We start from the raw sequence: 26,661 nt of genomic DNA on the forward strand, positions 1-26,661 counted from the left end.
AATTCTGATTATTGCCTCGCGAGTTTGTATTGAGCTGTCTGTTTTGTTCCCTTAATACAATTACGTGCTAAAAATGCCTTCACCCGCCAGCTTACTGGCTAATTAAACCGTTCCGACGCTCTGGCTGTGAAAGCTCCGCGCCGTGCGGTACTCTTCGGCGTCCAGGCTGGTGAGCAGGGGTGTGTTTGCCCTGCTACAGCATTGGTTAGCCGCTTGTCAATGTCCAGTCACGTGGTGTCACACTGACGGCCATGTTTCCGAAACACAAACAACAAGAAGAGCAGCGACTGGGAGCCAGCAGACACATACAGTTACGCAGCAGCGACCGTTGGTGGAGAGGGGAAAAAAAAATAATAAATAAACTACGGAGCACGACTTTCTCAAAGTACTATTCTGTCGAATGAATACGTTTACAGTGTTTAAAGAGACCAATGCATTCGATAAATTGGCTGTAGACACGCCGTGCAGACAGCAGTCTGGTAGCTATAAACAGTGAAGGTAAGCCATGGTTCCTCTTTGCTGCCTGTCTCTCAGCTAGCTGGCTAACGACAGCTAACGTGCTAACGGCTCCTGCAGCTCGAAAGGGGCGCTTTCACCTGTCAAGAAAACAGCGTTTTCACTGAGTTGTTTAAGAGCTAAAATTCTGTTTTTTCTGCTACTGTTTTGTTTTGTTTGCAACACATTAGTCCCAGCTTAGTAGCGACAGCCGAGTGGCGCTAGTGGTCGTCCGCACATTAGCGGAGCAGGCCGGGGACTCCGATCCCAATACTCCGCCCCCTCCGCCGACATATCTGGTGTCATTTGAACCTACGAGCCAAGGCCTTTACGATCAGCGCATACCTTATGCTAGGTTACGAAGCACGCTAGCTAGTAATTCCTCATATGCAACAGAAATATGATATGGGGGGCGGGTGGTGTTGTAACTAGGGCTTTATTGCACTTTGCCCACAAATCAGTCCGCTTTAATTGGCTGGAAAACGAGCAGCGTACGCGCTAATGTAGCTCGCTACAACTGTCGGGAGCTAACGTCAACTCGGACCGCTCTGTCTAAATGTTAGCCACATTTAGGACCGATCGGTTTAGTTAATTTAGTCAAAGTTCCAAGTTTGCTTGCACTTCGCAAGGTTGAGCCTAGATTTACAGCACGCGTTCCCTCAGCGGGAAATCTTTATCCCGCCACGTTTTGTAGTGCATGACTTTCGCTAATATTCAGACGCACAAGAAATCCTGCAAGCGTCCCACCTCGCACTATTTTCTTAGGGCAAAGTTGATACAAGACATTAAAAATGTACAATTGTTTAAAGATTAATGGCATACTTTGACTCCATAATAACTGCGAGCAGCTTAAAGGTGCTTAAAATAAAGCCGTGTTCGTTTATTTAGGGAGGTTCTCTGTGGAAGTATTTTCTTCCTGGAGTTCTGATAAGTCTTCACTGTGCTTGCCATAAATGTTGCATGTGTTTTTATTGTGCTCCCTTTAAACTGAAGTGGTACACCTGCGAAGCACACCTGTGTAAAGTTGCAGTGCTCATGAAAAAAAACCCCAAATTTATGAAGCCCTCTGATCCCAAATTGGCAAATGTAAGAAGCGAATGTATGAATCTTTTTTTAAAGGCCAGTTCACCTCCATTACATCCTATCATCTTTTAAGTTCAAGAGTTAATAAAGTTAATATCCATTCAGTTTATAAATATATAAAATGGCCTCTTTTGTAACTCAGAAGAGAAAATGTTTTATACTCACAATATATTCGAATATTGGAGAGGACCTGCCAATATCTTCCAGGTGTCTTAAACAGACCTGTATTGCAGTATTAATAGTTTGCAGGTTTTAATAGTTTGCAGACTGCTCTTAAACCTGCTTATTTGGTAATTATGAAATACTCCTTTTGTATTTTTCTGAATTTTCTTTCTTTATTGTTTTTATCAGCTGCAGTGATCACAAACTGTAAATCACAAAAGTTCCAACACAGTATGAAAACCTACCAGTTTCATTCACAGCAGTTACCTTATGTCATCTGCATTGCCTTTTAAAATGATAATAAATGTAATAATTAATGTAAGTAGGGCAGCTATATCAACTTTCAATATAACAGCATTATTATAGATACCAAACTTCTACTGAGACCTCAGTTTTTCCTATTTTTTAGCAACGAGAAAACAATGACTTGTGAGCAGTGATTTTTTTTTTTTTTTTTTTTTTAAATGTTGGTAGTACAATAGTCTACATATCTGCAACATGAAAGTGATTGGAGGATGTACTGTGTAGCTGCTGGGAAATTGAAATGACTTAAATTGTTTTGGACATTTTGCATTTAATCACAAAGGCCAGCATCCTAACCTCTACAATATCCTGGAGAGATATTCGAGAAAATAAAATTGTTAGTAGGTTTAGTTAATATAGCCTCAAAATTGTATCTGAAGAAAATTTGTGATAGTGATATTTATAGTATTATAGAGAGAAAAACTGTGCTTATCAGTGCTTGCAGGCGACAGCATTTATAAGTGTAAGTAAATGAAAGATATTTCCCATCGTCCTTTTCCACTGAGCTACTGTCACTGATGGCAGACTTACTAATTTGAAATGCGAATCTATTACAAGTTGCCAGCAGCAGCAATATTTATAGTGCAATAGTAGTGACACAGCGAAAGTCAACTGTAAACACAAATGTTGGCTATGTAGTGTTTTCCCTGGAAGTTTTAAGTAATAGTATAAAATAATAGCTAACACGTTAGTTTAACAATAACTAAAGTAATAGAACTGTGCGAGTCATCAGGAGCTGCACAATATTGGCACATAATAAAAGTGAAAAATATTTTTTTTTGTTGGGATGCTGTATTCTGGGTCGATAAGTTTAACCAGCTGCATAAAGCCCTCCTTTTTCACCATGTAACCACTTCAGTAATTTCCAGCTACCTTGTGTGCTTACTGTCATATGGAGTGCAACTAGCGAGTGCAGCTAGAGATGCTCATTTGTTTACATTTGGGTCGCGCATTGCCAGCTACTAGTACCTCAGCCTGCCATTGTAGCCTGGATGTATTCAACAATGTGTTTTTCACCTCAAGTGCTGAAACATGTTTGTTGTTTCCACCTGTAGCATGAGCAGCTTGCTTGCATATTTTGTAGAGAAATGTGCTTTGTTGCAGGTTTGTTGAAGTTGCTCTGCTTTTAGGTGCTGAATAGTTGGAGGCTGACATGTGGCTCTTGCGCTCAGATATGCCTGGCCTTGACTCATTGTTAGCACTGCGGTACATAAATGCATGGGTTTGCTAAAGCAATGATGTCGCGCTATGATACTTTTATATCATTAAAAAATTCATACCAGTATTATCGTGGACAATATGATAGGCACAGCCCTGATTGTTAGAATATAAAAACTGCAGCTCTTCTAAGCCAGTGTGTGTCAGTAGCTAACATTATCAGTAGAAGAGCTTCTTGCATTCTTGCCACTGTTGCAGCAAAAAAAAAAAAAAAAAAATCAAATAAATTTGAAAAAATAAAACGTTATTCGATCTTTTTTTTCCACAGCTTGACAGTTATTGGGAAGCTTTTGTTGCAGTTCTAATAATAAATCAATCTGTCATACGCTTGAGTAACATGACCTTCACTTTGCTCCATGCTTTCTTCACATGCATGTCTTTATTACCAACATAACCAGACATGTAGTGAAACAGAGACCGTAAGAGGGAAGGTTAAACTAGTGTCTGTGCAAACATAAGATAACAAACTAATTTCAAATTAAACAGACACAACCACCCCGTGTGTCTGTTTTCTTCCGTTTTGCTTGCACAGTGTTGCTAATCTCTGTAAAGGGTGTAGGGTGCATGTCTGCAATATATATTTGCGTACACACTGCAAGTACACATTGCAAGTGTCGATTATATGCAAGGATGGTGGCTTAATTAAATGTTAAATCAGTATTAGTAATTAGGGGAAAACTTTTTTTTTTTTTTTTTAGTTCAGCATCTTCAGTGACTGAATATTAAAAAAAAAATGGTAAAAAGCTGGAAAATATGTTTAGTCATCAGTGTGACTTTCACTAATTGGACTGGAAGTGGAATGGGGAAAATTGCTCACAGTGTAGAAATATGTGGTGTTCATATGAAAGGGGCAATGCATGCATGTATGTCTGTATGTATGTGTATGTGAGCATTTGCTACTGAAGTTTAGTTGCCTGGATATTGCTTTAGTTGCCATGACATTTTGAGGAACCATCCCCAGCCAGCTGCATGGTTTAGGAAGCATCTGGTTCATAACATGACTGAAATAGACTCGGTGTATTTCAGGATGGAAAATCTCCTGTGAGTTGCAGAAACATTGGGGTATGACTGAGTGCTATACTAGAAATAGTTTTCATTTATTCAGTGAAGGAATACCACAGCGCTTTCCTCTCAGCTCAGTGTGCTGTAACACATTGATCAAGTTGGGCCCGTGTCTTTCGGTGAGTCCCAGGCACGCTGCGTAAATGGTGTGTCAAGCCTTTGCAGGAGAAAATCAAATTACACTTCACTCACTCGCAACAGAGGTGGACTGCCAAGCAGGGAAAATGCATCTCAACAGCAACTAATTTATGAAGTCTTTATTTCTTTACATTTTTCTTTGAAATTTCTCTCATTCAGTCTCGCTTTATCTGTTTTTTTTTTTCTCTCCTTTTTTTTCCCCCCCAGTGGTGCAAAGGGAGGAGGTCAGGAAATAAAGGAGTTACCTAGAGGGTCTCCGTCAGTCCACATTTCAGTTGGAGCGAGAGAAAACGGCACAGAGGGAGTGAGAGAAAGGAGAAGAGGACTGCGAGTCGCGTCTGCTCTTGGCAGCTGTTCCAGCAGCCTGTTTCATTGTTTTCTGGCTGTTATTTTGTTCCTGCGTTACGTTTTTGATCAATCAGTTCATATTTTTAACTTTAATGTGAGATATAACTGCTGTAAAAAACACAAAAACAAAAAATTGCAAACAAAAAAAAAAAAGACATTACTAGCAAGAGTGTTTTATTTTGTTCCATTGTTAATTTCTATAAGGTTCTTTTTGTTTCTTTTTTATGTTGTTAACCTTTTTTGGCTGTGAGTAGCAGGAGCTTCCATTCTCCAAACTTATCGTTGAAAGCCCTTCCTTAGTTAGGACCTGATAACCTGGTATTCCTCAAGCACCTGAAATTGGCAGCTATTCTCTTTGTGTGTTTGGGGAGCTCTGTGACCACAGCTTAAGCACCACTCAGCCTTCTAGTCACCTAAGCCTAACTAAAGCCAGCCAGCTCGAGCCTGGTCCAGCCCAGTCCAGCCTGCTCCGATTATCTGGACAGGGTAAGAAACCTTTTTATTCTCCCCCTTTTCTTGTTTTACACATTGGATTTTATTCAGGGAAAAAAAACAGAAGAAACTATTTTTCTCCACAGATACTCAGTTCTGTGTGGACGTGAGGAATATGACTGCTGAGACTCTAAACTTCGGCCCAGAATGGTAATTTATTTATTTTTTTAAAATTCTTACAAGGTTTTTAAATACTTTTGAATAGATAAAGAAATATTCCCCAGGGAAAATAAATGAGTGGTGTTTTTTTTTTTTTTTTTTTTCATGGTTTGTTTTCCTTTGGCAGCAAATTAAAAGCATATGAATTATTCTGAGCACCAGCCTTTGTTGTTATTTTAAATGAAGCTTGGCTTAAATCTTCATATTCCATTATGTCAAATCTTCAAATGACCTTCTTGAATGTGACCATTGAATTGCAGTATGTTTGCTTAAGTCGTCGTGTCCTGTGTCAAATGGACATTTTTCCCTCACAGTAGTGCTAGAACTGATCAGGGTGTTAACAAAAAAACTGGAATTCATCCTTGAGAACGACGATGGCTGCTGTGAGTTAGGTTATAATCTGTTTCAACTCAACCTTAATGGATCGAGGGTGTCCATGCCAAATGCCATGGAAACGAAGACCCACAATAGAGGAGATTAGCTGAAATAATTTGATTAGTTAAGCCAAAGATATGCAAGGTTCACATCGAAGTAGAACTGATCTCTTTGTGTTTAGGACTTTTTGTTAGACAAAACAAGCTGTGTGAAGGTGGCACCTTGGGCTGTGTCGCTTTCTCTGATATGAGCAGTAGCTGAGAAAATAGCACAATGATAATACCTTTATACAAACAACTGTTAGAGATACTATTAAGTCACCTTTACTGTCCACATGGCATGGGCAGTCTAGAATTCAGTTGGCTTCAGGGTGTTGACGCATCTTTGGTGTTTGGATTGGCAGCGTGACTGAAGGAAAAAAATAAATAAATCAACACTAAAACTGAAATCTAAACATTGGCTCTGTCAGACCTTGGTTTGATCTTTCCGCAGTTTGGCCAGCTCGGCTGCTACAGCTTGGTATTCATCCGCTAGTGTTAGCCAGAAAAAAGATTTGATCCTCGAAACAAAATGAGCCTACCATGACTCATGCAGGTGTAAACTGTAGTTTTCCCCTGATGGCAACATTTCTGTTTGATAAACTGACTTTCTTTTGGCTCAGGCTGTTGGTTAACATTAGCTTACCTACTCACATGGATAAATTGTGTGATACTCCCAAAGCATATCAGCTACCTGGCTATGCTTAACTTGCTCACTCACTTGTCACAAGCAAAAAGCTATCTGTAGCCAGTTCTGTTGTCCTTTTCTGGAGTTTGTGTTGGTTGGCGTTGCTGACTGTTGGCACTGGAAGTGGAATAGCGACACTAAGGCAAGGCATTCAGAGTCTAGCATTGCATCTTTTGTATTTTTTTCAATAAATTCTTATTCAGTCTTCACATATAAATCAGTGCGCAGGCTCTAAGAGGCAACTATGTATTGGGGAAGGTCTCAATTTTAACTTGCATTGCTGTCCTCTAAGACATGGGGGAAAAAAGTTGCCTAAAACTTTGAACTTTATTCGAATTTCATTGGAAAATGCTATTTAAAAGGTCTTAAATGACTCTCGTTTATACAGGCAGACACTCTGTGGTTGTTAGTCATTTCAGAGGTAACAAAATGTTGGTTTTGTCACTGCACTCTCCTGTCCATCTCTCTCTTTCCTTCTGCTGTTTCTTCTCCTCAGTGAATGTTTGTGCAGCGATTAATGGGGGGGGGGGGGGGGTGTAGTCTGCAGTTTGGTAGCTCTCCATCTCTAACGGCCTGTGACTGCTGCGTGCATTCTTGGTGTAGTGCCAGCCTCCCAGAATATTTCTCCCTTTACACATCTGCATTTGCTTTGCTCTCAGTGGCTCTTGTAGCTCACTTTCATCCTCGTACCCTTTTAGTATCGCTGCAGAGCGGCCAGTTCATGTGCTCACCACATACAGCTGCCTGACCAGCATGTTTACACGTCTTTAAAAGCCCGTTAGCCTTACAAAATTATTTAGACCATTAGAGGTTTAGTTGGAAGTGCAGCCTGCAAGTATGTTAGTCATTGCGGTTGATTTCAAAGTAAAATATTCTGCCATGCGTTTAGGTTTGTGTAGCTTTTCTTACTCCATCCTTTGTAAGACTTTCACAAAGGATTATTCATGTAGAGATTTAAGTCTGTGGCTGATGTTTCAATCCTTGTCCTGTTAGGGAGGAAAGCTAAGTTTTGCTGCAAGTAAATACAGGTGAAGTGGATCCAGATAATGCACAAATATTTCTTAGTAACCCACCCACTGGCTTGCTTCCTGAGCTCTTCTCTTATTATGCATATTAGTTGCTGCTCCACTTATTTTTATCCTCTTTGATATGCTACATGCTACCAACTGGTCTTTCATGATGCTTCCCTTTACCTTTTTTTTTTTTTTTTTTACTCCGCACACCCGCCTCTCCATCTCTGAGCTGCATATGGTTTTGATGTGGAGCTGAGAGTCAGTGACACACTCTGTAGAGGCATGTGAAAGGAGCCATTGTTAAACAGCAGTCCTTGGAAGTTGGCCAGCTAGTAATAGCTTTTTAAAATGAAATCTTGAGATTGGAAAGCTAATATATCGTCAGTGTTGGGCCAAGTAGTGTTCAGGGGGAGCTGTGTAGGAGGAATTTGTTACAGAACATTTGCTAAACTCCTTTTTTTTTTTTTTAATGCCTCTGCTGCAAGATGGATGTTATTAGTTATTTTTCTTCAACTGAGATTAAAAGGAATTCTATCAAGGTTACGCAATTGCTCTGATTTTCTTTTTGTGCGTGTGTGTGTGTGTGTGTGTGTGTGTTTGTCCTGAGCCAACTGGGGAATTTTCACCAAATTATTTATAAAGACTGTTTTTTACATTACATGTCAGAGATTGTTATTAGCTTGGGAAAAAGTTCAGCTAAAGAAAGGTTCAGCCTGCAGTTGCAAAACACCTATTTCCTGTACGGGACAGTGGCTTTGATTCCTGAGAAGTATTAATGATTAAAGTACTTTATCCTAATTTTTACTCATCCTCACACAGGCTCCGTGCACTGTCCAGTGGGGGGAGTGTGACGTCTCCCCCTCCTTCCCCCGCCATGCCAAAGTACAAGCTGGCCGAGTACCGCTACGGCCGAGAGGAGATGTTAGCACTTTATGTCAAAGACAACAAGGTTGGTTAAAAGCCACTGTTTGATGTTTCATTTATGTTAGATGTTAAAGAAATTGTTGATTAAAAAAAATTTTCTGCTTAAAGGGGATCTATTATGCTTTTCCTCATTGTTTTCTGTCACTATATAAACTGTTACAATGGTGAATGCTCATACTAAACATGGCCAAAGTTTAAAATAATGAAGTCAGCGTCTGTGCAAGCAATCTGAGAGTTGAAAACTCAGGATCCAGACAGATTTTCATCTGTAATCGTGTAAATGGGAGGGATATGTGTGCAGGGATAATACCAGGGCTTTGACTTGCATGGTGTTGCATGTGCTTTCTGTTTATGCTGGTTAAGGTGCATCTCAGCAGCAGGGATTCCCCCCCACCCCTGTTTAACAGTCTATACGAATGAGAAAGCAGCGAATCACATTTAAAGTAATTAACAGGGTACAAAAAATGACGTAGCTTACAGTCATCTGCAACTTGTGGACATGCGGAGATGGATATAAGCTGAACAGATAAAAACAAGATAACATAATGCGATTTGCCTGGTTCTCTATTTTTTTTTTTTTAACTAATTAACTTTGGGACTTGTAGTATATTGGCAAAAACCCTGTAGTGTGGCTGTGAGCACAGAACACCCAACTGCAGTTGTGCCTTCTCTTTGTGAGGGGCAGTAAATCAGATGTAATTGTCTTAGAGAGGATGGCCTTCAAGGAAAACAGCTTCTTTGAGACAGAATAAACTGAGGGCCTGCAACAAAGCCCAGTACAAGATAAATAAAGGTTCCTCTGAATTATGAATCACACCAAGCAGCATAAATAATGTAAAGCTGGAATTCATCATAATAGGTCCCTTTTTAAAATGCTTTATTTTGCCAGAGTCTGTATCCTCAAAAATATGAACCTGTTTGAAGTCATAGTTCAAGTTTTAAGAGGTGATTTTGTCCTCCTGTTGCTGCTGTTGCGTTTAGGTCCCAGAGGACATGCAGGATAAGGAGTTTGCTGCTATTCTGCAAGAAGAGCCCATGCAGCCACTGGCACTGGTGCCGCTCACTGAGGAGGAGCAGGTCTGCACCAACGGCACACTTACAAATGCATATCTGCAAATGATAAACTGTTTCAGCCCTATCGTGTGGTATCTCTCGCTCATGCAGATTCAGTTGACAGATGTGCCTGTGAGCTCACATTCCTCACATTCCTTTTTTTTTTTTTTTTTCCCCGCTCTTTCCACTCACTCTGCAGAGGAACTTCTCAATGTCTGTGAACAGTGTGGCAGTGCTGAGGCTCATGGGAAAGGGGGTGGGTGGTGCCACCCCAGCCGGAGTGGTCCGTGGGCGAGGAGCCACACGAGGTGGTCGAGGTAAGGGCGGAAAAAGAGAGACACAACCAATAAAGTATAGCCCCAGTTGAGCCTGTGCAGTTACTTGTGCTAAGGCTACAGAGTCCAACAGCAACAGAAGTGCTGCTCAAAACCCTCACCTGAAGCTACAATGGCAGCTACCCAACTAAAGTAAAACAGTTTATTTAAGGCAACTACTCAAGTGTTTATTTCCTTCCTTCTTCCACCATCTGAATACTACACACTTCCTCTTGGCCTGTCAAAAATAGGCCTCCTTTTGTTCATCTACAGCCTGAAAGCATTGTGCTTATGCACTTACCTTGTCAACACATGCCAATGTAAACACAAGCAGTCCAACTCGGCACAGCAAAGGAAACTACAAAAGAAGAGTGATGCTCTTTGGCGTGTTGGTGTGTGCACCTGCATGCAGGTTTGAGTAGATACAAGCTACTTAAACACAAATCCCTCGTTCTTTTTGCACATAAACAGGTCGAGGCCGTGGTGAAGGTGGATTCTACCAAAGAAGTATTGAAGATGCAGAGGTGGGTTTCGGTCGCAGTGTCCGAGAGATTCACCGCAGCCAGAGCTGGGACGACCGGTAAGAATAAACAGCCTACATCACCTGCACTGCATTCGATGTCCTTAAAATGTTGGTAAGGTCATGCAAATGATGGCTCCCAGTGCTCTGCTGCACATTAAAAGCTTGTTTCAACATTATTACTCAGAGGAGCTGTCACGCAGTGTAACACAGTCTGTAATCTATTCAGGTATTTTTGTAGGTTTTCTTTTGTTCTGTCGTTGCTCTCATCTTTGCTGGCATCTTTTCTTATGTTAGTGAGTGTGCTTTGTATTTGTTCTGCAGTTTTTCATCCAAGACCTGGTTAAGCTGTATAAATTTGTTATCCGCAGTGATGGGAGGTGTTGGCTGGGCATGCTCTTGGATAAAAAGTGGCTCATGTTTTGGACTTTGTTTTCCTCTGCTAACTGCTATAAATTTCCCTTCATTTCCCTCCTTTTCTCAGGGGTGAGCGTCGATTTGAGAAGCCACTGCGGCGGGAGGTGGGGCGTCCTGGCTTTGAAGAAACTGGAGGTCCCGGGGGTCCAGGGAGGAAAGAGTACACAAGGGCTGACAGTGATAACTGGCGTACCCTCCGGGAGGAGCAGGAGGAGGACGAAGGGGAGCCAGGCAGCAACTGGAGACTTGCTGGATCCCGCAGGGATGGTATGATGCAAACATTGATTTAGTGTCAAAAACTCTGTTTGTGTTGACAGCAGAATCAAAAGTAAACAAAGCAAGCAAACACACTTTTTAAATGGTTTATGTTCCTTTGACAAACCCTTTGATTTGATTTAACTCATTATTGTGGAAGCTGTGCTTTGGAATAGCCTCATTAAAAAAGTTATTTTAGGGGCTTAGCATTCAGTTTGCTGCTAATTTGGTGTCCTAGCTAACTGGACATGTGTCCAACACAGTAATAATCAGTATTAAGTGCTTAAATATGTTTGTATTTCTTTTTTTACATCTGAAGCCCATCAGTGTGTAAACGATCCCAGTAAACTAACCTCTTTCATTTAATTACCCACTGTTAGGTTTGGTTTACACTTTATTTAAAGTGGGCTTTGGAGACTCATCTAGATAACCATTTATATTACTACGTATGCCACAGTTAAATTTCTGTTTTTAAACCTTTAAGAATGTTCAGCAGCTTTAACTTCAGTATACTGGCCTCTAGTGGTTAGTGATGGGATTTCTACAGCAGCTGGGTTTAGGTTAGAATTGGATTCATAAGAGTTTCTGCAGACTCAGCAGTCAGTTTGAATAAATGACTTCACCTTTCCAAACAAAATGTTTGAAAGGAAACTCCAAACTGACATTGTTAACTCAGTGTATTTCAGTTTCAGTTTTAAAACTAATAACTTTCCATATGTTTGTTAGATGGTGGTCCTCGCTCAGCGGGCTGGCGGGACCATAGTGGTCCAGGAGAAGGTCGTCGAAGGAAGTTTGATTTCGACTTCCGGGACTCTGACGGTCATGGTGGCGGGCGTCGGCGTGCAGGCAGTGATGGTCTAGAGGACGACAGGGACGGCCTGCCCGAGTGGTGTACAGATGAGGAGGATGGGGAGATGGGCACTTTTGACTCGTCTGGAGCTTTCATGCCTATGAAGGTATTCAAAAATGTTTTTCTTCTACTGTCATGATATTGCTTATGTTTTTTTTTAGACTTTGTGTGCATTGGTATCTTACATTTCTTTTCTTCTACTTTTACCAGAAGAGTGGCAAGGAGACAATCCCGGAGGAGTTTGAGTTTAAGGGGATAGAGGAGGAGGAGGAAGAGGAGGGGGACAGCCTCGCTGACATGGAGCGGAACAGTGCTGAAGGAGACAAAGACAAGGGTGAGGCGAGACCTGATCTTCCTTTATTTGATCTTTGAGAAGGCATTAACAGCTTTTTCCCTCGATGATCATAGTCCATGGATGATTAATTACCTTTTTTTTCCCCTCACAGAGATTAAAGAAGCCATCTCTGCTGTTGGAGATGGTGAGACAAAGCCAGCATCTCCCTCGTCTTCTCCTCCAGCTCACTGTACCCCTCCATCTCTGGAGTCCCAACTCAGCAGTGCTGGTCAGGTGGTGGATAACCCTCAGCTGAGCAACAGCCAATCTGTCAAGGCCAGCAGCACGCCTGGTGAAGGTAGGTCATGTTCCAGATATGTGCGTGTTAGTGTGCTGACAAAACAAAGATCAGGTCACCAGCAATATCGTGTTTTTTTTTAATTTAGGCAGTTTCATTCATTTATTTTTCTTTTATTCTTATAAGAACATATGCTCATTGCATATGCAATGTTAGTAAACATTAGACTTCTGAATTTCAAAAATCCAGAAAAAATATTCAGAAAGCTTTTTTTATTGAGCAATGATTCAGAATTCATTACTTCAGTTGTATTTTGTAGTGGAAAAATAAAATAAAAAATAATCTAAAGTAATAGATCCTGATTTGAACCTTCAGCATTTTGTCCTCAGCCCTTTCAGTCACAGGTCACTCTGTTTAAGTGAGGAAATTCAGCCATGTTGATATTTTGGTTTGATATAGAATATGTTTAGCCCCAGTCATTTGATATCTTGTTTACTGAACCCGCTGTGCCTGCTGGATCTGACACAGAGCCAGTAGGTGGCTCCACCGCTCACATCAAACAACATAAAACACTAAACTATAAATAGTAATACTAAAAATATGGCTCATTGTTTTACTCGTTTCTTCTTCTTGTTTTTTTTTTTTTTTGTGTCAGAAGCAGCTCCATTAGGGGGCTCCAAGGCCCAGCTGAGTCCCAGCACCGCAGCCACATCCTCCACCCTGCCTCCTCCACCCCCCTCATCTGCTGCTCCTCTCCTCCCGCCATCTGGAGGAGACACTGAGGACGACGAAGGCATGAAACACCTGCAGCAGGTAGGAGCAGCAAGAGGCACGTTTCAGACAAATTATGTAATCATGTCTAATCAAACTGCATTTCACGGCCTTCAGATGAGGGATTAAACTGGTGATTATTTTGCTGCTGAATATTCAAAACCAGTGCTGTAGTTTTTTTGCTTTTTGATAAAACTCGCTGCTTTGAAAAATGCAGATGGTTATGGGAGGAGGTTGTTTTCTAGCTTTTTGTGGGCAATAGTACAGTTTAACTCCTTGTTTTAGTTTGAATGAACCCTTTGCACATATTTAAAAAAAAAAAAAAAGCCGAACCCTGGCACACACAACCCCTACAGCTTTGCCTTGATCAGCAGTTTCAGGTAGTTGACATTTTGATGGCTACTTGTCCACTGGTCATTCAAAGCCTGCAACTGGTTTTTCAGTGTGTTTTTTGTAAATGATGACTGTAAAACTGAAAAGGAAGTCTTATCTTGTTATCTGCTTGTCTGGATATTGCATATTTTTCGTTGTGTTATTATGACCAAGCATCACTCACATTGTCTATCTTAAAACCCATTGAGCTTTGTTTTATCCAGAGGCAGAATCAGTGCATTGAAAGCTGTGAACTGCAAAGTGAAACTCAGCTCTTCTGTCAGAATTGCCACCTTTTTCATCCTACTGGAGTTTGCGAGCCTTTTACACTGACTGTGTCGACTAAATAATGAATGTGTTTGTTTGCATTTGTGTAGGAGGCAGAGAAGATGGTGGCATCACTGCAGGATACCTCTTTGGAGGAGGAGTGTTTCACCCAGGCTCTGCAGCAGCAGGAGAGCAGGAACACGGCAGCTGCTTTGCCGCTAAGTCATGAGGCTGCCATGAAGTGGTTCTACAAGGACCCCCAAGGAGAAATCCAGGGTACACCTATTCTTCCAATGATACTTTTTTTTTTTTTTTAATTAATTAATTTTTGCCAAAAGCAGCATGTTGTCTCTCCTACTCACTAACCAGGTCCATTCACCACGGTGGAGATGTGTGAGTGGTTCCAGGCTGGCTACTTCACCATGACCCTGCTGGTGAAGCGGGGCTGTGATGAGGGCTTCCAACCCCTGGGGGATGTCATCAAGATGTGGGGCCGCGTGCCCTTTGCCCCAGGTCCCTCCCCGCCGCCCCTGCTGGTGAGACAGCTACCACCAACGCAGCGCCCGCAGCCCAACCGGGGGCCCGCCGGGACTGTGAGTCAGAGTTCAGCCACCCTATAGGTTGGGGAGGGGATTATGCAAATGAGATGTTTATTGACAGGTTATGGTGGCAGAAATTGTAATTCTAAATAAGTTTGTTACGGGCTTTCCTCAATATGAAATGACACAAATTTGCTTGTTGTATATAAGTTTTTTTTTTTTTAACATTTTTGAAGCCAAACAGAACACGCTTCATGCTATACTGAATACTACAAATATGATTGTATCTGTGATCACCTCTTAGTTGATTATAAACAGTTTGCTATTAGAGGCTATCTTGTATAAATGCCACTGAAATTTTACCAGAAGCAAATCTATTCTAGATGGAACAACTTGCTTTTGCATTTTGGGTTTGAAGATGCTTTGTGTTGACTTTCCAACTTTCCCTTTCTTCAGGGAAACCTGGACCAGGAGCGCTTGAAAAAGCAACAGGAGCTCGCAGCTCTATATCAACAGCTCCAGCAGCAGCAGCTATTCCAGCTCATCAACAGGTGGGTGTAGACGTGAGCTTACATTTGTTTGTTGCATTAGTTATCTTGCAGTCCTAGTTTAAACTTGAGAGGATTTGTTGTGTTTTCACGTCAATGTACATGTTTGGTTTTGCTTTACATCCCAGGTGCAGTGAGCAGAGTATGATGCCTTCGATGAACAGATCGATGTCAGTGCCAGATACAGGGTCCATGTGGGACATGCATACCTCAGCTTCACAGCCGTCAGGTACAACGTGGACTGCTGCTGTTTGTACATACACAGGCAGGAACAATTAAAAAACAAACTGTAGCTACTGCTGCTAAAATGATCCCATTTCCTTTCCATGTAGGTGGTGAAGCCAGTCTTTGGGACATAACAATGAATCCTTCTACTCAGGGTCCAACTCTCGAACAGCTTCAGAAGGTGAGTTAAGCCATGTGTTGTGCATTTCACACACATTTTTTTTTTTTTTTTTTTTTTGTACTGGGTTGAAGAAGCTTGTTTTGTTGAATAGTAACATCTAGACTTTGTGACTACTGTGAACCCATTGTTGTTAATGACACCCACAGCATGTGCGCATACTCCGTGTGGGGGCTTTTATCGGCCAGAACAATGATGAAACATACACACTATCCAGTGACTGAGAGACCTGTGTGTGTGTGTGTGTGTGTGTGTGTGTGTGTGTGTGTGTGTGTGTGTGTGTGTGTGTGTGTGTGTGTGTTGCATAGCTTCCTAAAATGGCATTAAAGTAAACTTGGGTGTGTCCGGTATGAGATACATGCAGCAAAATAAAGTTACAGCTAGCTTGCTAACTGTTAACTAGTGTAGCTCACTATTAATGCTACAGATGACCAGAAGAAGAACGCTTGGGTGTCACCATGAATATAAAATCTTTTGGGTTTGAAAATCCAACCTTCATCCTTTTCTTAAAAATCAGTTAGTGGTCCCTTAAAGGCATCCTAGAGTCATGGAAGATTGCATTTCTTAAGTTAGGTTACGTGTTACTTATGCTGAGACTGAGTAATACAAAAGCCTGAACAAAATAGTCGTTTAGATTTTTTTTAATGACGTATTTCCCTTAGCTCCAGCAAGAGAGGCGAGACGCGGAACTCAGGGCGAAGCGCGAGGAAGAGGAGCAGCGTAAACGAAGGGAGGAGAAGAGAAGGCAACAAGAGGAGCAGAAAAGGAGGGAGGAGGAGGAGATCTTCAGACGCAAGCAGGTGGAGAAATTTTGCATTCAGTGTATTTGTTATATATGTTGCCGGCTTTGTTCATTAAAGCAGTTTTGATTCAGTTTTCATAATGTTTGAGATTTTAATTGTTTTGCTGAATAACTCAAACTGCCGTTTCCCTGTAAGAAATGAGGACCACAGCTATTGAATGATATCCTCCGTCATATCTTCCTGCAGTGTCGTCAGCAGCAAGAACTGATCATGAAATTGCTGCAGCAGGCCCCCCAGCAGCAAGGACCTGGGGCAAGCAGCTCAAGTTGGAGCGGGGCTCCCTCTTCTGGGCTCACAAAGGCAGGAAAGCCCACGGCTCTGGCTCTGCTGGAAATGCAGCAGGAAACGGAGAGGCTCCTGAAGCAGCAGCAGCAACAGAGAGCCCAGCAGCAGAGAGAACGCGTAAGTTTTGCACTATTGCACTAATGTTTGCATGTAGCAGGAATTTGCCAATTTAAAATTTTAATTTACATATTATTGAGCCCGATTTTTATCTTTTTGTTGTGTTTTTTTTTCTTCCCTTTTTCAGCACCCCGGTATGTCGATGGGGAGCTCCTCCATGGGAGGACAGTGGGTGGATGGTGTTGGCATGTGGGGAGGGCCGGGTGGTATGGAGGGTAAGAGCAGTAGTGGAGGGTCTTCAGGCAGTATGGGCATGTGGGATGAGGCTGTGAAAAACCAGGCCAGCCTGCGTGGGAACAGCAACAACAACATGGGCCTTAAGAACAGCCGCAGCAGCCCATCACTCAGGTGAGATCGTCTGAGTAACTGAACTGATGTCAGTTGTCGGAGTACTGCTCTATTCTAGTTGTTCTTTTAATGAATTTGTTTTAGTTGATGACAGTGAATTTATTTATTTATTTATTTAATCCTTGTATGTTCTGTACAGTGAACAGTACATGATCCGCCGTAAGCGCACGGAGGAGGAGGAGAAGCTGCTGAAACTGCTGCAGGGCATGAAGCCTCAGGACGGCTTCACCACCTGGTGTGAACAGATGCTGCACGCTCTCAACACCTCTGCCAACAACTCCTCCTCCTCTTTGGATGGTAGGCTGTTCAACTTTATCATATTTAGCAGTATAAAGGGTGTTTAGAGTTTACCGTCAACATAGACAGCGATTTTTTTTTTTTTTTTTTTTTTTTTTTTTTTGGTGTAAATTACAACAACAATGCACTTTGCTCACATTCTGTGTCACTAAACATTTACACTGTGTGTGTTCTTTAAGTTGCCACAATTGTGGCATACCTGAAGGAGGTGGAGTCTCCCTATGCAGTGCTGGATTTCATCCGGTCCTACTTAGGGGACACAGTGGAAGCCAAAGAGTTCGCCAAACAGTTTCTGGAGCGACGTGCCAAACAGAAAGCCAACCAACAGAGACAGCAGCAACAGGTAGGCCGGAGCGTTAAAGGATCTTTAGAGCTGAGAGCAGTCCAGCAGCTGGGTAAATTACATCAGTGTGATTTTTAAAAAAAGAGGAAAAAAAAAAAGAAACCTCCCCACCCTCACATAAAGGGCGCTTTGCTTTAGTTTATAATAGTTTGTGTTTTCATTTGAAAGCTCAGGTAAGAATCAATGCCACAAGCAAAGTTGCTGTCCACAGTCCTGTCTGTACAATGATTTTATGTAGTGCTGAATTTGTGTAAGCTAACTGGGGAACTTGAGAGATTCATAGGCTGTATGAAATATGTGGCTTTGGCAGCCTCAAGCTTGATGTTTTGGTCAACACTAGGTTGGTTTTTTTTCAGAGCCAGAAGTGACCTTATTTGGAAGAGAGGGTGGAGCTTGTGACTCTTAAAACCGCTCTGGCTTCATACAGAACCAAGAATAGAAGAAACTGAAACTGAGCATGTAGAGCAGTCTGAAGTCTGCGCTTTCAGCTCACAGAGATTATTTGTGCATACACTGACAAAAGTAACAGTTTAGATATGACAGGAAATAAGGAAAAGCATAATAGGTTCACTTTAAGATGCTTAGCTTTGGCTTCACTTCACTTGCCTTCTGTAGTTGGCTAGATTGAAATAATTATTTTAAATAAAGGTCCATTTTTTAGTACACGGTAGTATGTGTTTAAAAATGAGATGATGAAAAGGATGAGAGTGGCTTTAATTTCCCCTCTTCTCTTTGTGTCCCAGTTATCAAAGGAAGTGGCTGGATTGAACATGAACTTCCCTCTGCAGGTAAATGCAGACATTCCTCTAAACTATACATGCAAATACTTGTACAGTTATTAACACAGCATCAATGAATGTAATTGCCTTTTAGTGTCTCCGCCTGCCTTCCTCTCATTTAATGCAACCATAACTTTACCAGGTGTAAATAGCGTAGAGTACTTTGATAGGCAATGACTAGGAATGGTTTTGATTTCTCAATGAGGGACCTCCTGGATTGAAACTGAGAAAACATAAACATCAAACAGCCAGACTGACGCTTTCGTGTTTTTTTTTTTTTTTTTTTAGGAATCAATGCGAGGTATGAATCCGAACACTCTGCAGTCCATGTTTCAGGCCAACCACATGAGCAAAGCTGGTCTCTACGATAACCAGGGGGGAAAGATGAAGAAGAAACAGCCCATGATGCTGCACTCTGACCCCAGCATCTTAGGTAGGTGACCTCAAGAACATTTAAGATTTTTTTTTTTTTCCTTCTAGCTACCTTTTCTCATAAATGGGCAGCTTTAACAAATAGTTTTTTTTTTTCTTAGGTTTTCTTTTTAAGTTTCAGGGTTTTTTTTTCCAGTTCAGTTTAGTTTCACTAAGAGTGAATCTGGTATTTTCAATTTAGTTCATTAGTTTCAGGGTTACTTACAGTTTCCAGTCTATTTTTATTTTGTGAGCTTTTAAACTGAAAGTTTTCATTCCTTTTCTAATGTTTAGTTCTTACTGAGTACACCAGCTACGCTCACTAGAGGAAATGCACAACATGGAAACTTAAAATTGAAAATGGAGTTGTTTGTGCTGTAGGCTTTTTTGTGTGAGGTGTTAGTTAACCGTACCCATCCATTGGCCTGCCTGGAGCTGTTTGATATGAAACCACATGCTTTCTACTGTGCTGCTCTTTTGTGATCTAACTAAACGACCTGCCCAGTAGCGATGCCTCTTATGCTATGTTTCTACCGCCGAGGAGCCGGTGCTCGTGCCAGTGCCAGTGCTGGTGTCGGTTTCAATGAACCAGCGAAACACTTAAGAACGGGCCCGCGTTTCCACCGTGCTTTGTGAACTGATCCTTTACGTATGAGTGTGGGCGGGTCCTCGTCTGGACACGGAAGCCGAAGAGCGCAAACGTGGGAGAACACGCTCCCCTTTCTTGTGCTGCGAGCACATTTTACAGTCCAAACTAAACTACTGCAGCATCTGTGTGCAGCACAGAGGTAAACACAGACAGCGATTAGAGCAAGACGACAAGTACGCACTTTGTGTCCTTTTATCTGTGATATGAACTGATACAAAGCAGCAAGTTCAGCCTTAGAGCCCAAACTAATCGCTTTGCTTTTCTCATGTAATACACACCATGCAGTGAAATAGTGGTAGAAAACTTTACGCTGAGACGGCAGAGTCACGCCCTTCTGCAGCTTTCGTCACTCATTCTTGGTTTGAGACCAGCTAGTTTGCAGGGTCCAAGTTGAACATGTTTTTCGGCCGAGCACCGAGTGCGTTCGCGGTGGAAAAACCGCTCAACGGTCCAAATACTGGCACCGGCACCCTGTCGGTGGAAAAACGGCATTAGTGAGTGCTAAGAGTCCGTATAAACCCGGTCTATTGACTCTTCTCTGAAACAGTGCATTATGCAGTGGGCTTCCTCATAATGCTAACGCTGTAGCCATTTATCTGCTCTCTTATAAAGAAATTGGCTGAGTCGGCAGGTCAGACTTCTTTTTAAAAAAAAAAAAAAGTCTAAATCGGCTAAGAAACCTTTCAGAAACAAAGAACCCTTCTTATGAAATTCTTTTCTTTATTCCTTTCTGTCAGTGTCTAAGCTAGCCCCTTAACCCCTTGTCCCATCCTCCTCTAATCTTCCGTTACTCTCTCCCACCTCTTCTCTGTGCCCTCTCCTGCCTGCAGGGTACTCATTCCACAACACGGGCGAGTGTCTGAGCCTGAATGAGATGGAGATGGTGGAGGATTACTGATGTGACGCAGCGCAGCAGCAATAGCTACCTGAGGCCTTCTGTCTTTTAATCAGACAAACCTGATGACGAATGTGCACTGCTGGGGGAACCGAGAAGGGTTGTAGGATAGAAAGGGGGCAAGCGCGTGTGTGTGTGTGGGGGGGAGGTGTGGGGTGGAGGCGCCTAGTTCTGCGCCTCCCACTCTTTCTTTCCCTCTGGACAGAAAAAAAAGGGCTCCCTGCTGCACCAGTTGATCACTAGAGCAGGGGAGAGGGGGTTGAGGCGTGGTGAGGTTTAAAGGGTGATGGGTATCCTCTGGCACTCAAAAGATTAAGCACCTTATACTGAACTAATGCACTTTACTGAGATGGGATTTGAATAGTTTTTTTCATGTGTGTATTCGTGTGTGTTCAGAATCAGTGCGCACAATGGTGTGTGTGTGTGTACACACACAGTATTGGCATGCGCATCAGAACTGGAAGGGGGCGGCGAATGGGCGGGATGTTAGGTTTTCAAATTCAGGGGGACCTTTAGTTGAAACCTTATCAGAGAGCAAATCCTTTCTCAAAAGACAAACACTGTTGATATTTCTCTTGTTTAGCATTTTTTTTTTTTTTTTTTTACGTTTATATAAAAAAGTAAAGCTATTGAAAAATGGATTATAAAAAAAACTTGAAGATTTGCACTTGCCTAAAAAAATGAAATAAGAAAAACAACAAAAAAAACAAACAGATGGGGTTAGTTATAGAAGTGAATATTTTTGTGAATGTGTATGCGTGAGTGGGAGTGGCTGACGTGTGATTGTTGGTTTGTGTCAGTAATATACAGTCTGCACAATTTTTTTTTTTTCTTTCTTTCTTTTGTTGCTTACCAAGATGTATGAAACATAAGAGGCCATTTTTGTCTTTTCTGTTTAGATAGTAATTTTGTATTGTCATGTTTTATGTGTGTGCATGTGTCCCTTTCCAGACAGGGACTTAATGTGTTTTGGGCGTGATTGTGTGTGTGTGTGTGTGTGTGTGTGTGTGTGTGTGTGTGTGTGTGTGTGTGTGTGTGTGTGTGTATTAAAGAGAGAGAGAGGGGGCAATTGCACAACATCCTTTCTCTCACCAGCTCTTCATCCCCTGATAGAACACCAGAAATGCATACATTTGTAAATGTTAGCTTTGCTCTCATCACGTGACGACCACCACTAGTTTATTTCCCTTAGCTTCTCTCTGCGAGGAGCCGTCTCTAGATCTGGAAGGACTAATGCAGACGTGGCAAATAATGAGGGACATTACTGCGTGCGCATGTGAGTGAGATTTTGTGTGCGCGTGTTTTAGAGTACATGTTCATTTACTGTTCATAGAAATGAGTGAAAACTACAGGTACTCGTTTTTTTTGTTGTTGTATGAATGCACATTTGTGCCTAAGAACTTGGATAGGGTGCATGGCCATCGAGACATTAACTCTTTTTGAGAGCGAGTGTGGTGCGTGTCAGTGCTCAGCACAGTGTATGTAAAGTGTGTACGTTTCTATCGTAAAATATTTCTAGTCGAGTCTAGGGGTGATCCATCGGAAGGTTAGTCCAGTCTGTTTTCCTGGGGTGTGATCACGTTGCCTTTTGTCAGCTCTCGAACTTGTGAATGAAAGGTGTCGAGTTTCTGACTCTGAAAAATAAAAAAAAAAATTAAAAATACAGCATCTTAATGTGCAAGTGCACACAACGGTGCATGAAATATTAGCATATTGTGTTACGTATTCGTTGTTGCAATTTGATAATGACGAGTTTTCTTTTTTTAAATGAAAAATATATATGAATATATACATTATATACAAAGTTTAAAAAGTATTTGGACTAAGATGAGCACTTGGGGCTGCTATTTTTGTTGTGTGTGTTTAATTTTCTTTTCTTTGTTTATTTTTTTTTCTTCATTTTTGTTTCATTATTGCCATGTGAAGTGTGTATTATTTCTTAAGAAAATATTGAATGTATTCCAAAAAAAAAAAATTACAAGAAACCCATGCTGATACAAGAATTTTTTTTTTTCTTTTTTTTTTGGGTTCCTCAGAAGATTTCAAAAATGGAAACAAAACTGAAAAAAGCTTCAAAGAGTTGAGCGGGGTCTTTTTTTTTTTTTTTCTTTTTTTCATTTACACAGTGGAGTAGAGAAAAAAACTCGAGATGGATACAGTTGAACACACTGCCTCTACAATCCTGGTCGTAAAAATGGTGACTAAAGAAAGGACTCTTTCTATTCCATACTGGAGCTTTGGTTGTTTACAAGCCACATGGATATCTGTGGGTGCAGTTTTATTCTTTTATCTTTTTTTTTGTTATTATTGTTCCCACGAGATGGGTGGGGTTTGCAAGTGCGCTTCTGCCATAAGGACATTGAGTGGTGTGTGTGTGTGGTTATTTTATTTTATTTTTTTTTTCCTTTTTTTTTTGTTTTTTGTTTTTTTTGTTTTTTTTTTTTGTTCTTTTGAGGAAGAGTGGCAGGCATCACAACAACATGGACAGGGTCCTCTAACTGGATCTCTGTGTCTTGGGTCCTGAGACTTGATCAGCAATGGAGCGGAGGCAGAAAAATCAAGGATGGGGCTGTTTTGCGGAGAACAGAGTGCAGGGCTGCAGAACCCTGGAGGGAACTGAGAGGACAATGTGGGTGCACTTGTCTTCACCTCAGCCCTCAAAAGCACTCGCACCCTGCCCTCACCGACTCACCTATGCACTTTTGTTCATTCAAGCTGTGAGGTACAATTTTGGGGATGGGAGCACAATTACAACAGGAGGATTGCTACGACTTTGACAAAGTCACTGAAAACGATATTCCCAAACTCAAATGAGAGACTTGAGAAGCTCGTCTTCTCCCACCTCCTGTACATAACCATATTTTTGTATTACCTTTCAGAGTAGAAAGAAAAAAAAATTGCAAAATGGATGAAGGAAAATTCATTGATTATATGGCGTGAATGTTCTTCAAGAAAACCAATCTTTTTTTGAATATAATTTGAGATGGACTCGTTGCGAGTTTAGTTTGCCAGTAGCCCTGAAGTAATCGGGGAAGGAACGAAAAACCACATGGACTGAGGTGTTGGCCGTGCTGCAGTGGCTCCAAGACTGACTGATAGCTACTTACGAAAATGGATGTTGCAGTGGCTACAAAGAGCCCACCAAGAGTGTTTGATCAACACGCACAGTAAAGAGACGGACACTGATGACGGCCTCGAGAGCTGTAGAGTGACTGCAGGAGGAAAAGTGCTTGGCGTTGGTAAGATATTCTTGCATAATTTCTTGTTGGAACAGTTGTTTTTATGTGTTTGTTAAGGGTGATTCTCCTCACCTCCATCCACTATGAATTCAGTTAAATTACCAAGAAAAAGACAATAAAACGTGCACCGCGGTAAATTTAAACTTATGGTAGATGTTCATTAAAAGGCTGCCATGATATCACTTATACTGTTAATAAAGCCGGGTGTAAGGTTTAAAAAGGGAAGCCAGTGTAAAAGTGCCTTAAACCTGCATTCTTTCAGTTGACCAGCAGAGGGCGATTACTTTATTTCTGGTTGTATGGACTTCTACAGGAAAATGAACTTCAGCTTCCTTCTGCTGTGATTTCATTGAGGTCTTTCCTGATGAAAGAGCTCATGGTCTCAGTGGTCATTTCAAGTCTTATTGAATATCACATGATGTTCATTTTCTAAATTTTGGTGCCCACTGGAGTCAGAAAGCAGGGTATGATTTACTGTGTGCCTGACAGTTACACAGTAAAGTGAGTCTGCAGTATGCCCTGGTTTCTCACTAAGAGCGGCCCCTTGTTCATCATTAAAACACCACGGTGGAAATACTCAGCTCAAGGCTTCGCAACAGAACTTTAATAACCGATGAATAATAGTTGCTACTTCCATCTTTTATATACAGTCTTATCCCTGAATGGTTGTTTCCAAGTTGTGTCAGTGTTGTGATGATATCTTGCATTCTTTTTTTGTACATGTGTTTTCACAGGAGTCCGGCTGTGCTTTATTTGCTGCCCTCTGCAAGGAGGATCTTATCTACAGCCGACCCATGAACCAGTGAACCCTAAACCTGTCCTTTTGAACTTAGACCCTAAGAAACTTTTCTTGACCTCAGTCTGGGCAGGCCAATGGCATTATCAGTTGGACAGATGAAGCTACAGGTTTATCAACTCCTGATCCCTTTCTGTTGGAAGTGTTTGGTTAAGGATTTAATCCGATGCTCCCACCTAAGAAGAGGATAAAAAGGCATGTGTTGCCCAGAAGTTATCATCCATCCCTGCCGGAAACTCTTGGATGGCGGTCTTGGAGGTCTCTTAGCCATTAGGACCGAAGACCTGCCCTCCCACCCAGACGTCAGAGACAGAGCTGGGTCGAGTTCCGGTGAACGTGGCTGGATTACATCTCAGCCATCAGAAAACCCTGCAGCTGCGGGACTGGATGAACTGAAAGAATTGTACAGGAGAAAAAAAAAAAAAAAGACTTTGAAAACAAAACACAAAACTATCATACGCCACATAAATTCTCAAGTCCAAAGGAGCAGGCAGACACACTACATGCACACTCACAGCTAACGTTACATTGGCTCTCCTCTGGAACCATGTCTGTGCACACACAACAGGGATACACCAATATCAAATGACACAAAGACACACAAGCATCAACACTCAGCAGTATAAATGCTGAGCTTTGTAAATAATGTAAAAGTTTGTGTTTTGAGTTTTCTCTCATAATGGGTTTTGCTTTATTTCTCTGTTCAACATGCCTTAAATTGTATAGTTCAGTCGAATGGCTTACTGAAAATGTTCTCAACATGATAAATTTAAGTTGGAAACCACCTTGTTAACTGTACTCTAAAAGTTTTAACAAGACGTCTGTTGGCTAACAGAAGTGTCCTGTATAAAAGTGTAAATGTGATCTACTTTAAAGTTACTAGTTAACTAAAGAATACGGCAGCGAGGGCTTTTTGGTTGATCTAATTTTACTAGTGGCTGGCTTTGTTGCCCCCCCCCCCCCTTTTTTTTTGTTGTTTTTTTTTTTTTTGTTTTGATTAAAATAAAGTGTGGATTCATTCAAATTTCCTATTTAGATTACTGCTGAAGGTGCAGGCTTGACAAAGGGCTGAAGTCTGTGCTGCCTGGAGCTGGGCTTACTGGGTAGCATGCAGAGGTTTGTCTCAGCACGGACTCGTTGCTGCGTTATCTGTGGTTGGATACAGTCCTCGGCAAAACTGAACCAGGTCGTCCTCAAATTGAGGTGCGAATTAGTGCGCTTGATCGATTTCTTTACACTCCAGGGGACTTTAATGTTTTAGAAGTTCTACGGATCTTTTTACAGTTTTGACATAATGATGCAGGCTTGTCTAACAGGAGGGATTGTAAGAACAGTTTATGCAGGGCTGGTAATATTTGTGGGGTTTTACACAAATATTGCCAGTCTGTGCATCTTTTAGTGCTGCTGACCACCCCTGATGGCACTGAATAGATATGGAGTTGACGAGGCAGTGGCGCGTCTGAATCTGAAAAGTTGTCTTGGACTGAGTCTTTATTCTGTATATGTGTGTATCATTGAATTTAAGAGATTCGTGTTTTTAGTCATCCAGTAAGTTTGGGATTTTTTTTGGGGGGGGGGGGGGGGGGTGCAGATGTGCATTTTTTTTAATCCAAATGGAAACTGATGCTTATTGTATACCATCGGCTCAGCCTTGTTATGTTTTTGATTGATTGTGGTTTTGGTGTGCAGTTTTCTTCTATAGGTAAGTGAAATAGCCCCAGTTGGCTTTAGTATGTCATAACTGTTCAATCGATATTGAATTATTAATATTATGTTTTGGCATTTTTAAAAGCTGATACTGTGCTAGATGAATCATCAGTTTGTTTTACTGCACTACAAAAGCTTTTATGATTAGATAAACTGCAGTATTGTGTCTGAAGGCCCTGGTTGACAAGTTGCAACCTCTGAAGAGGTCACTGCCTGACCCACCTGCTTCAGGATGTGAAGTTGATCACCTGGTTCTTTTTTCCCGGTTACAGTAATGCCAACCCTAAAGACTGATAAAAGATATACCCCAGTCAGCCCAGCTCCTTCATTCAATAAGTCTTTGAATGTTGTTAAAATAACAGCATATGTGTAATGAAAATGTTTTGGAGAAGAACAACTGAAAAAAGTGTAAATAGTTTGGCTTTTTTTTGTTTAAAGAACAAAATAAATACTAAGTAAACAGCATTTAGCTGTGACTGTGTGTGTTCTTTGATTATTACTCATTAAATTTGAGTTAAAAAAAAAAAAAGGCCAAGAAGACATCTTGTTATGAATCGCGCTCCTGTGGAGTCCATGAACGCGTCTCGGCAAATAAACTCTCGCGATAGTATAA

General features: G+C 41.4%; 1 protein-coding gene across 6 annotated transcripts; it reads left to right on the top strand.

The window, feature by feature from the left end:
* Positions 1–259: 259 nt before the first annotated feature.
* Positions 260–26,513, top strand: gigyf1a (GRB10 interacting GYF protein 1a). 6 transcript variants are annotated; one of them, XM_030722528.1, is made up of 26 exons: positions 260–498; positions 4,669–5,295; positions 5,388–5,451; positions 8,394–8,523; positions 9,480–9,575; positions 9,751–9,868; positions 10,337–10,445; positions 10,870–11,069; positions 11,784–12,013; positions 12,118–12,241; positions 12,354–12,539; positions 13,135–13,292; positions 14,000–14,165; positions 14,259–14,482; positions 14,885–14,979; positions 15,105–15,205; positions 15,309–15,382; positions 16,042–16,179; positions 16,369–16,584; positions 16,712–16,932; positions 17,072–17,229; positions 17,409–17,572; positions 18,316–18,360; positions 18,640–18,784; positions 20,242–23,545; positions 24,280–26,513. In XM_030722528.1, the coding sequence occupies exons 3-25, from the start codon at positions 5,417–5,419 to the stop codon at positions 20,307–20,309; spliced, it is 3,201 nt and encodes a 1,066-aa protein (XP_030578388.1). In that variant the 5' UTR covers positions 260–498; positions 4,669–5,295; positions 5,388–5,416; the 3' UTR covers positions 20,310–23,545; positions 24,280–26,513. The 6 variants fall into 6 exon arrangements, with proteins under 6 accessions (XP_030578388.1, XP_030578393.1, XP_030578389.1 ...); XM_030722533.1 differs by having other exon boundaries at positions 14,259–14,425; XM_030722529.1 differs by having other exon boundaries at positions 13,138–13,292.
* The last annotated feature ends 148 nt before the right edge of the window (positions 26,514–26,661 follow it).

Source organism: Archocentrus centrarchus (assembly GCF_007364275.1).
Source record: "Archocentrus centrarchus isolate MPI-CPG fArcCen1 chromosome 18 unlocalized genomic scaffold, fArcCen1 scaffold_23_ctg1, whole genome shotgun sequence".
NCBI classification, from domain to species: domain Eukaryota; kingdom Metazoa; phylum Chordata; class Actinopteri; order Cichliformes; family Cichlidae; genus Archocentrus; species Archocentrus centrarchus.

Excerpts from the sequence above, each read along its gene's own strand:
- gigyf1a (XM_030722528.1), top strand. The coding sequence starts at position 5,417 with ATGACTGCTGAGACTCTAAACTTCGGCCCAGAATG. Across the intron at positions 12,242-12,353 it reads TGAAGGAGACAAAGACAAGG|AGATTAAAGAAGCCATCTCT; the intron begins GTGAGGCGAGAC and ends TTCCCCTCACAG. Across the intron at positions 17,573-18,315 it reads AACAGAGACAGCAGCAACAG|TTATCAAAGGAAGTGGCTGG; the intron begins GTAGGCCGGAGC and ends TTTGTGTCCCAG.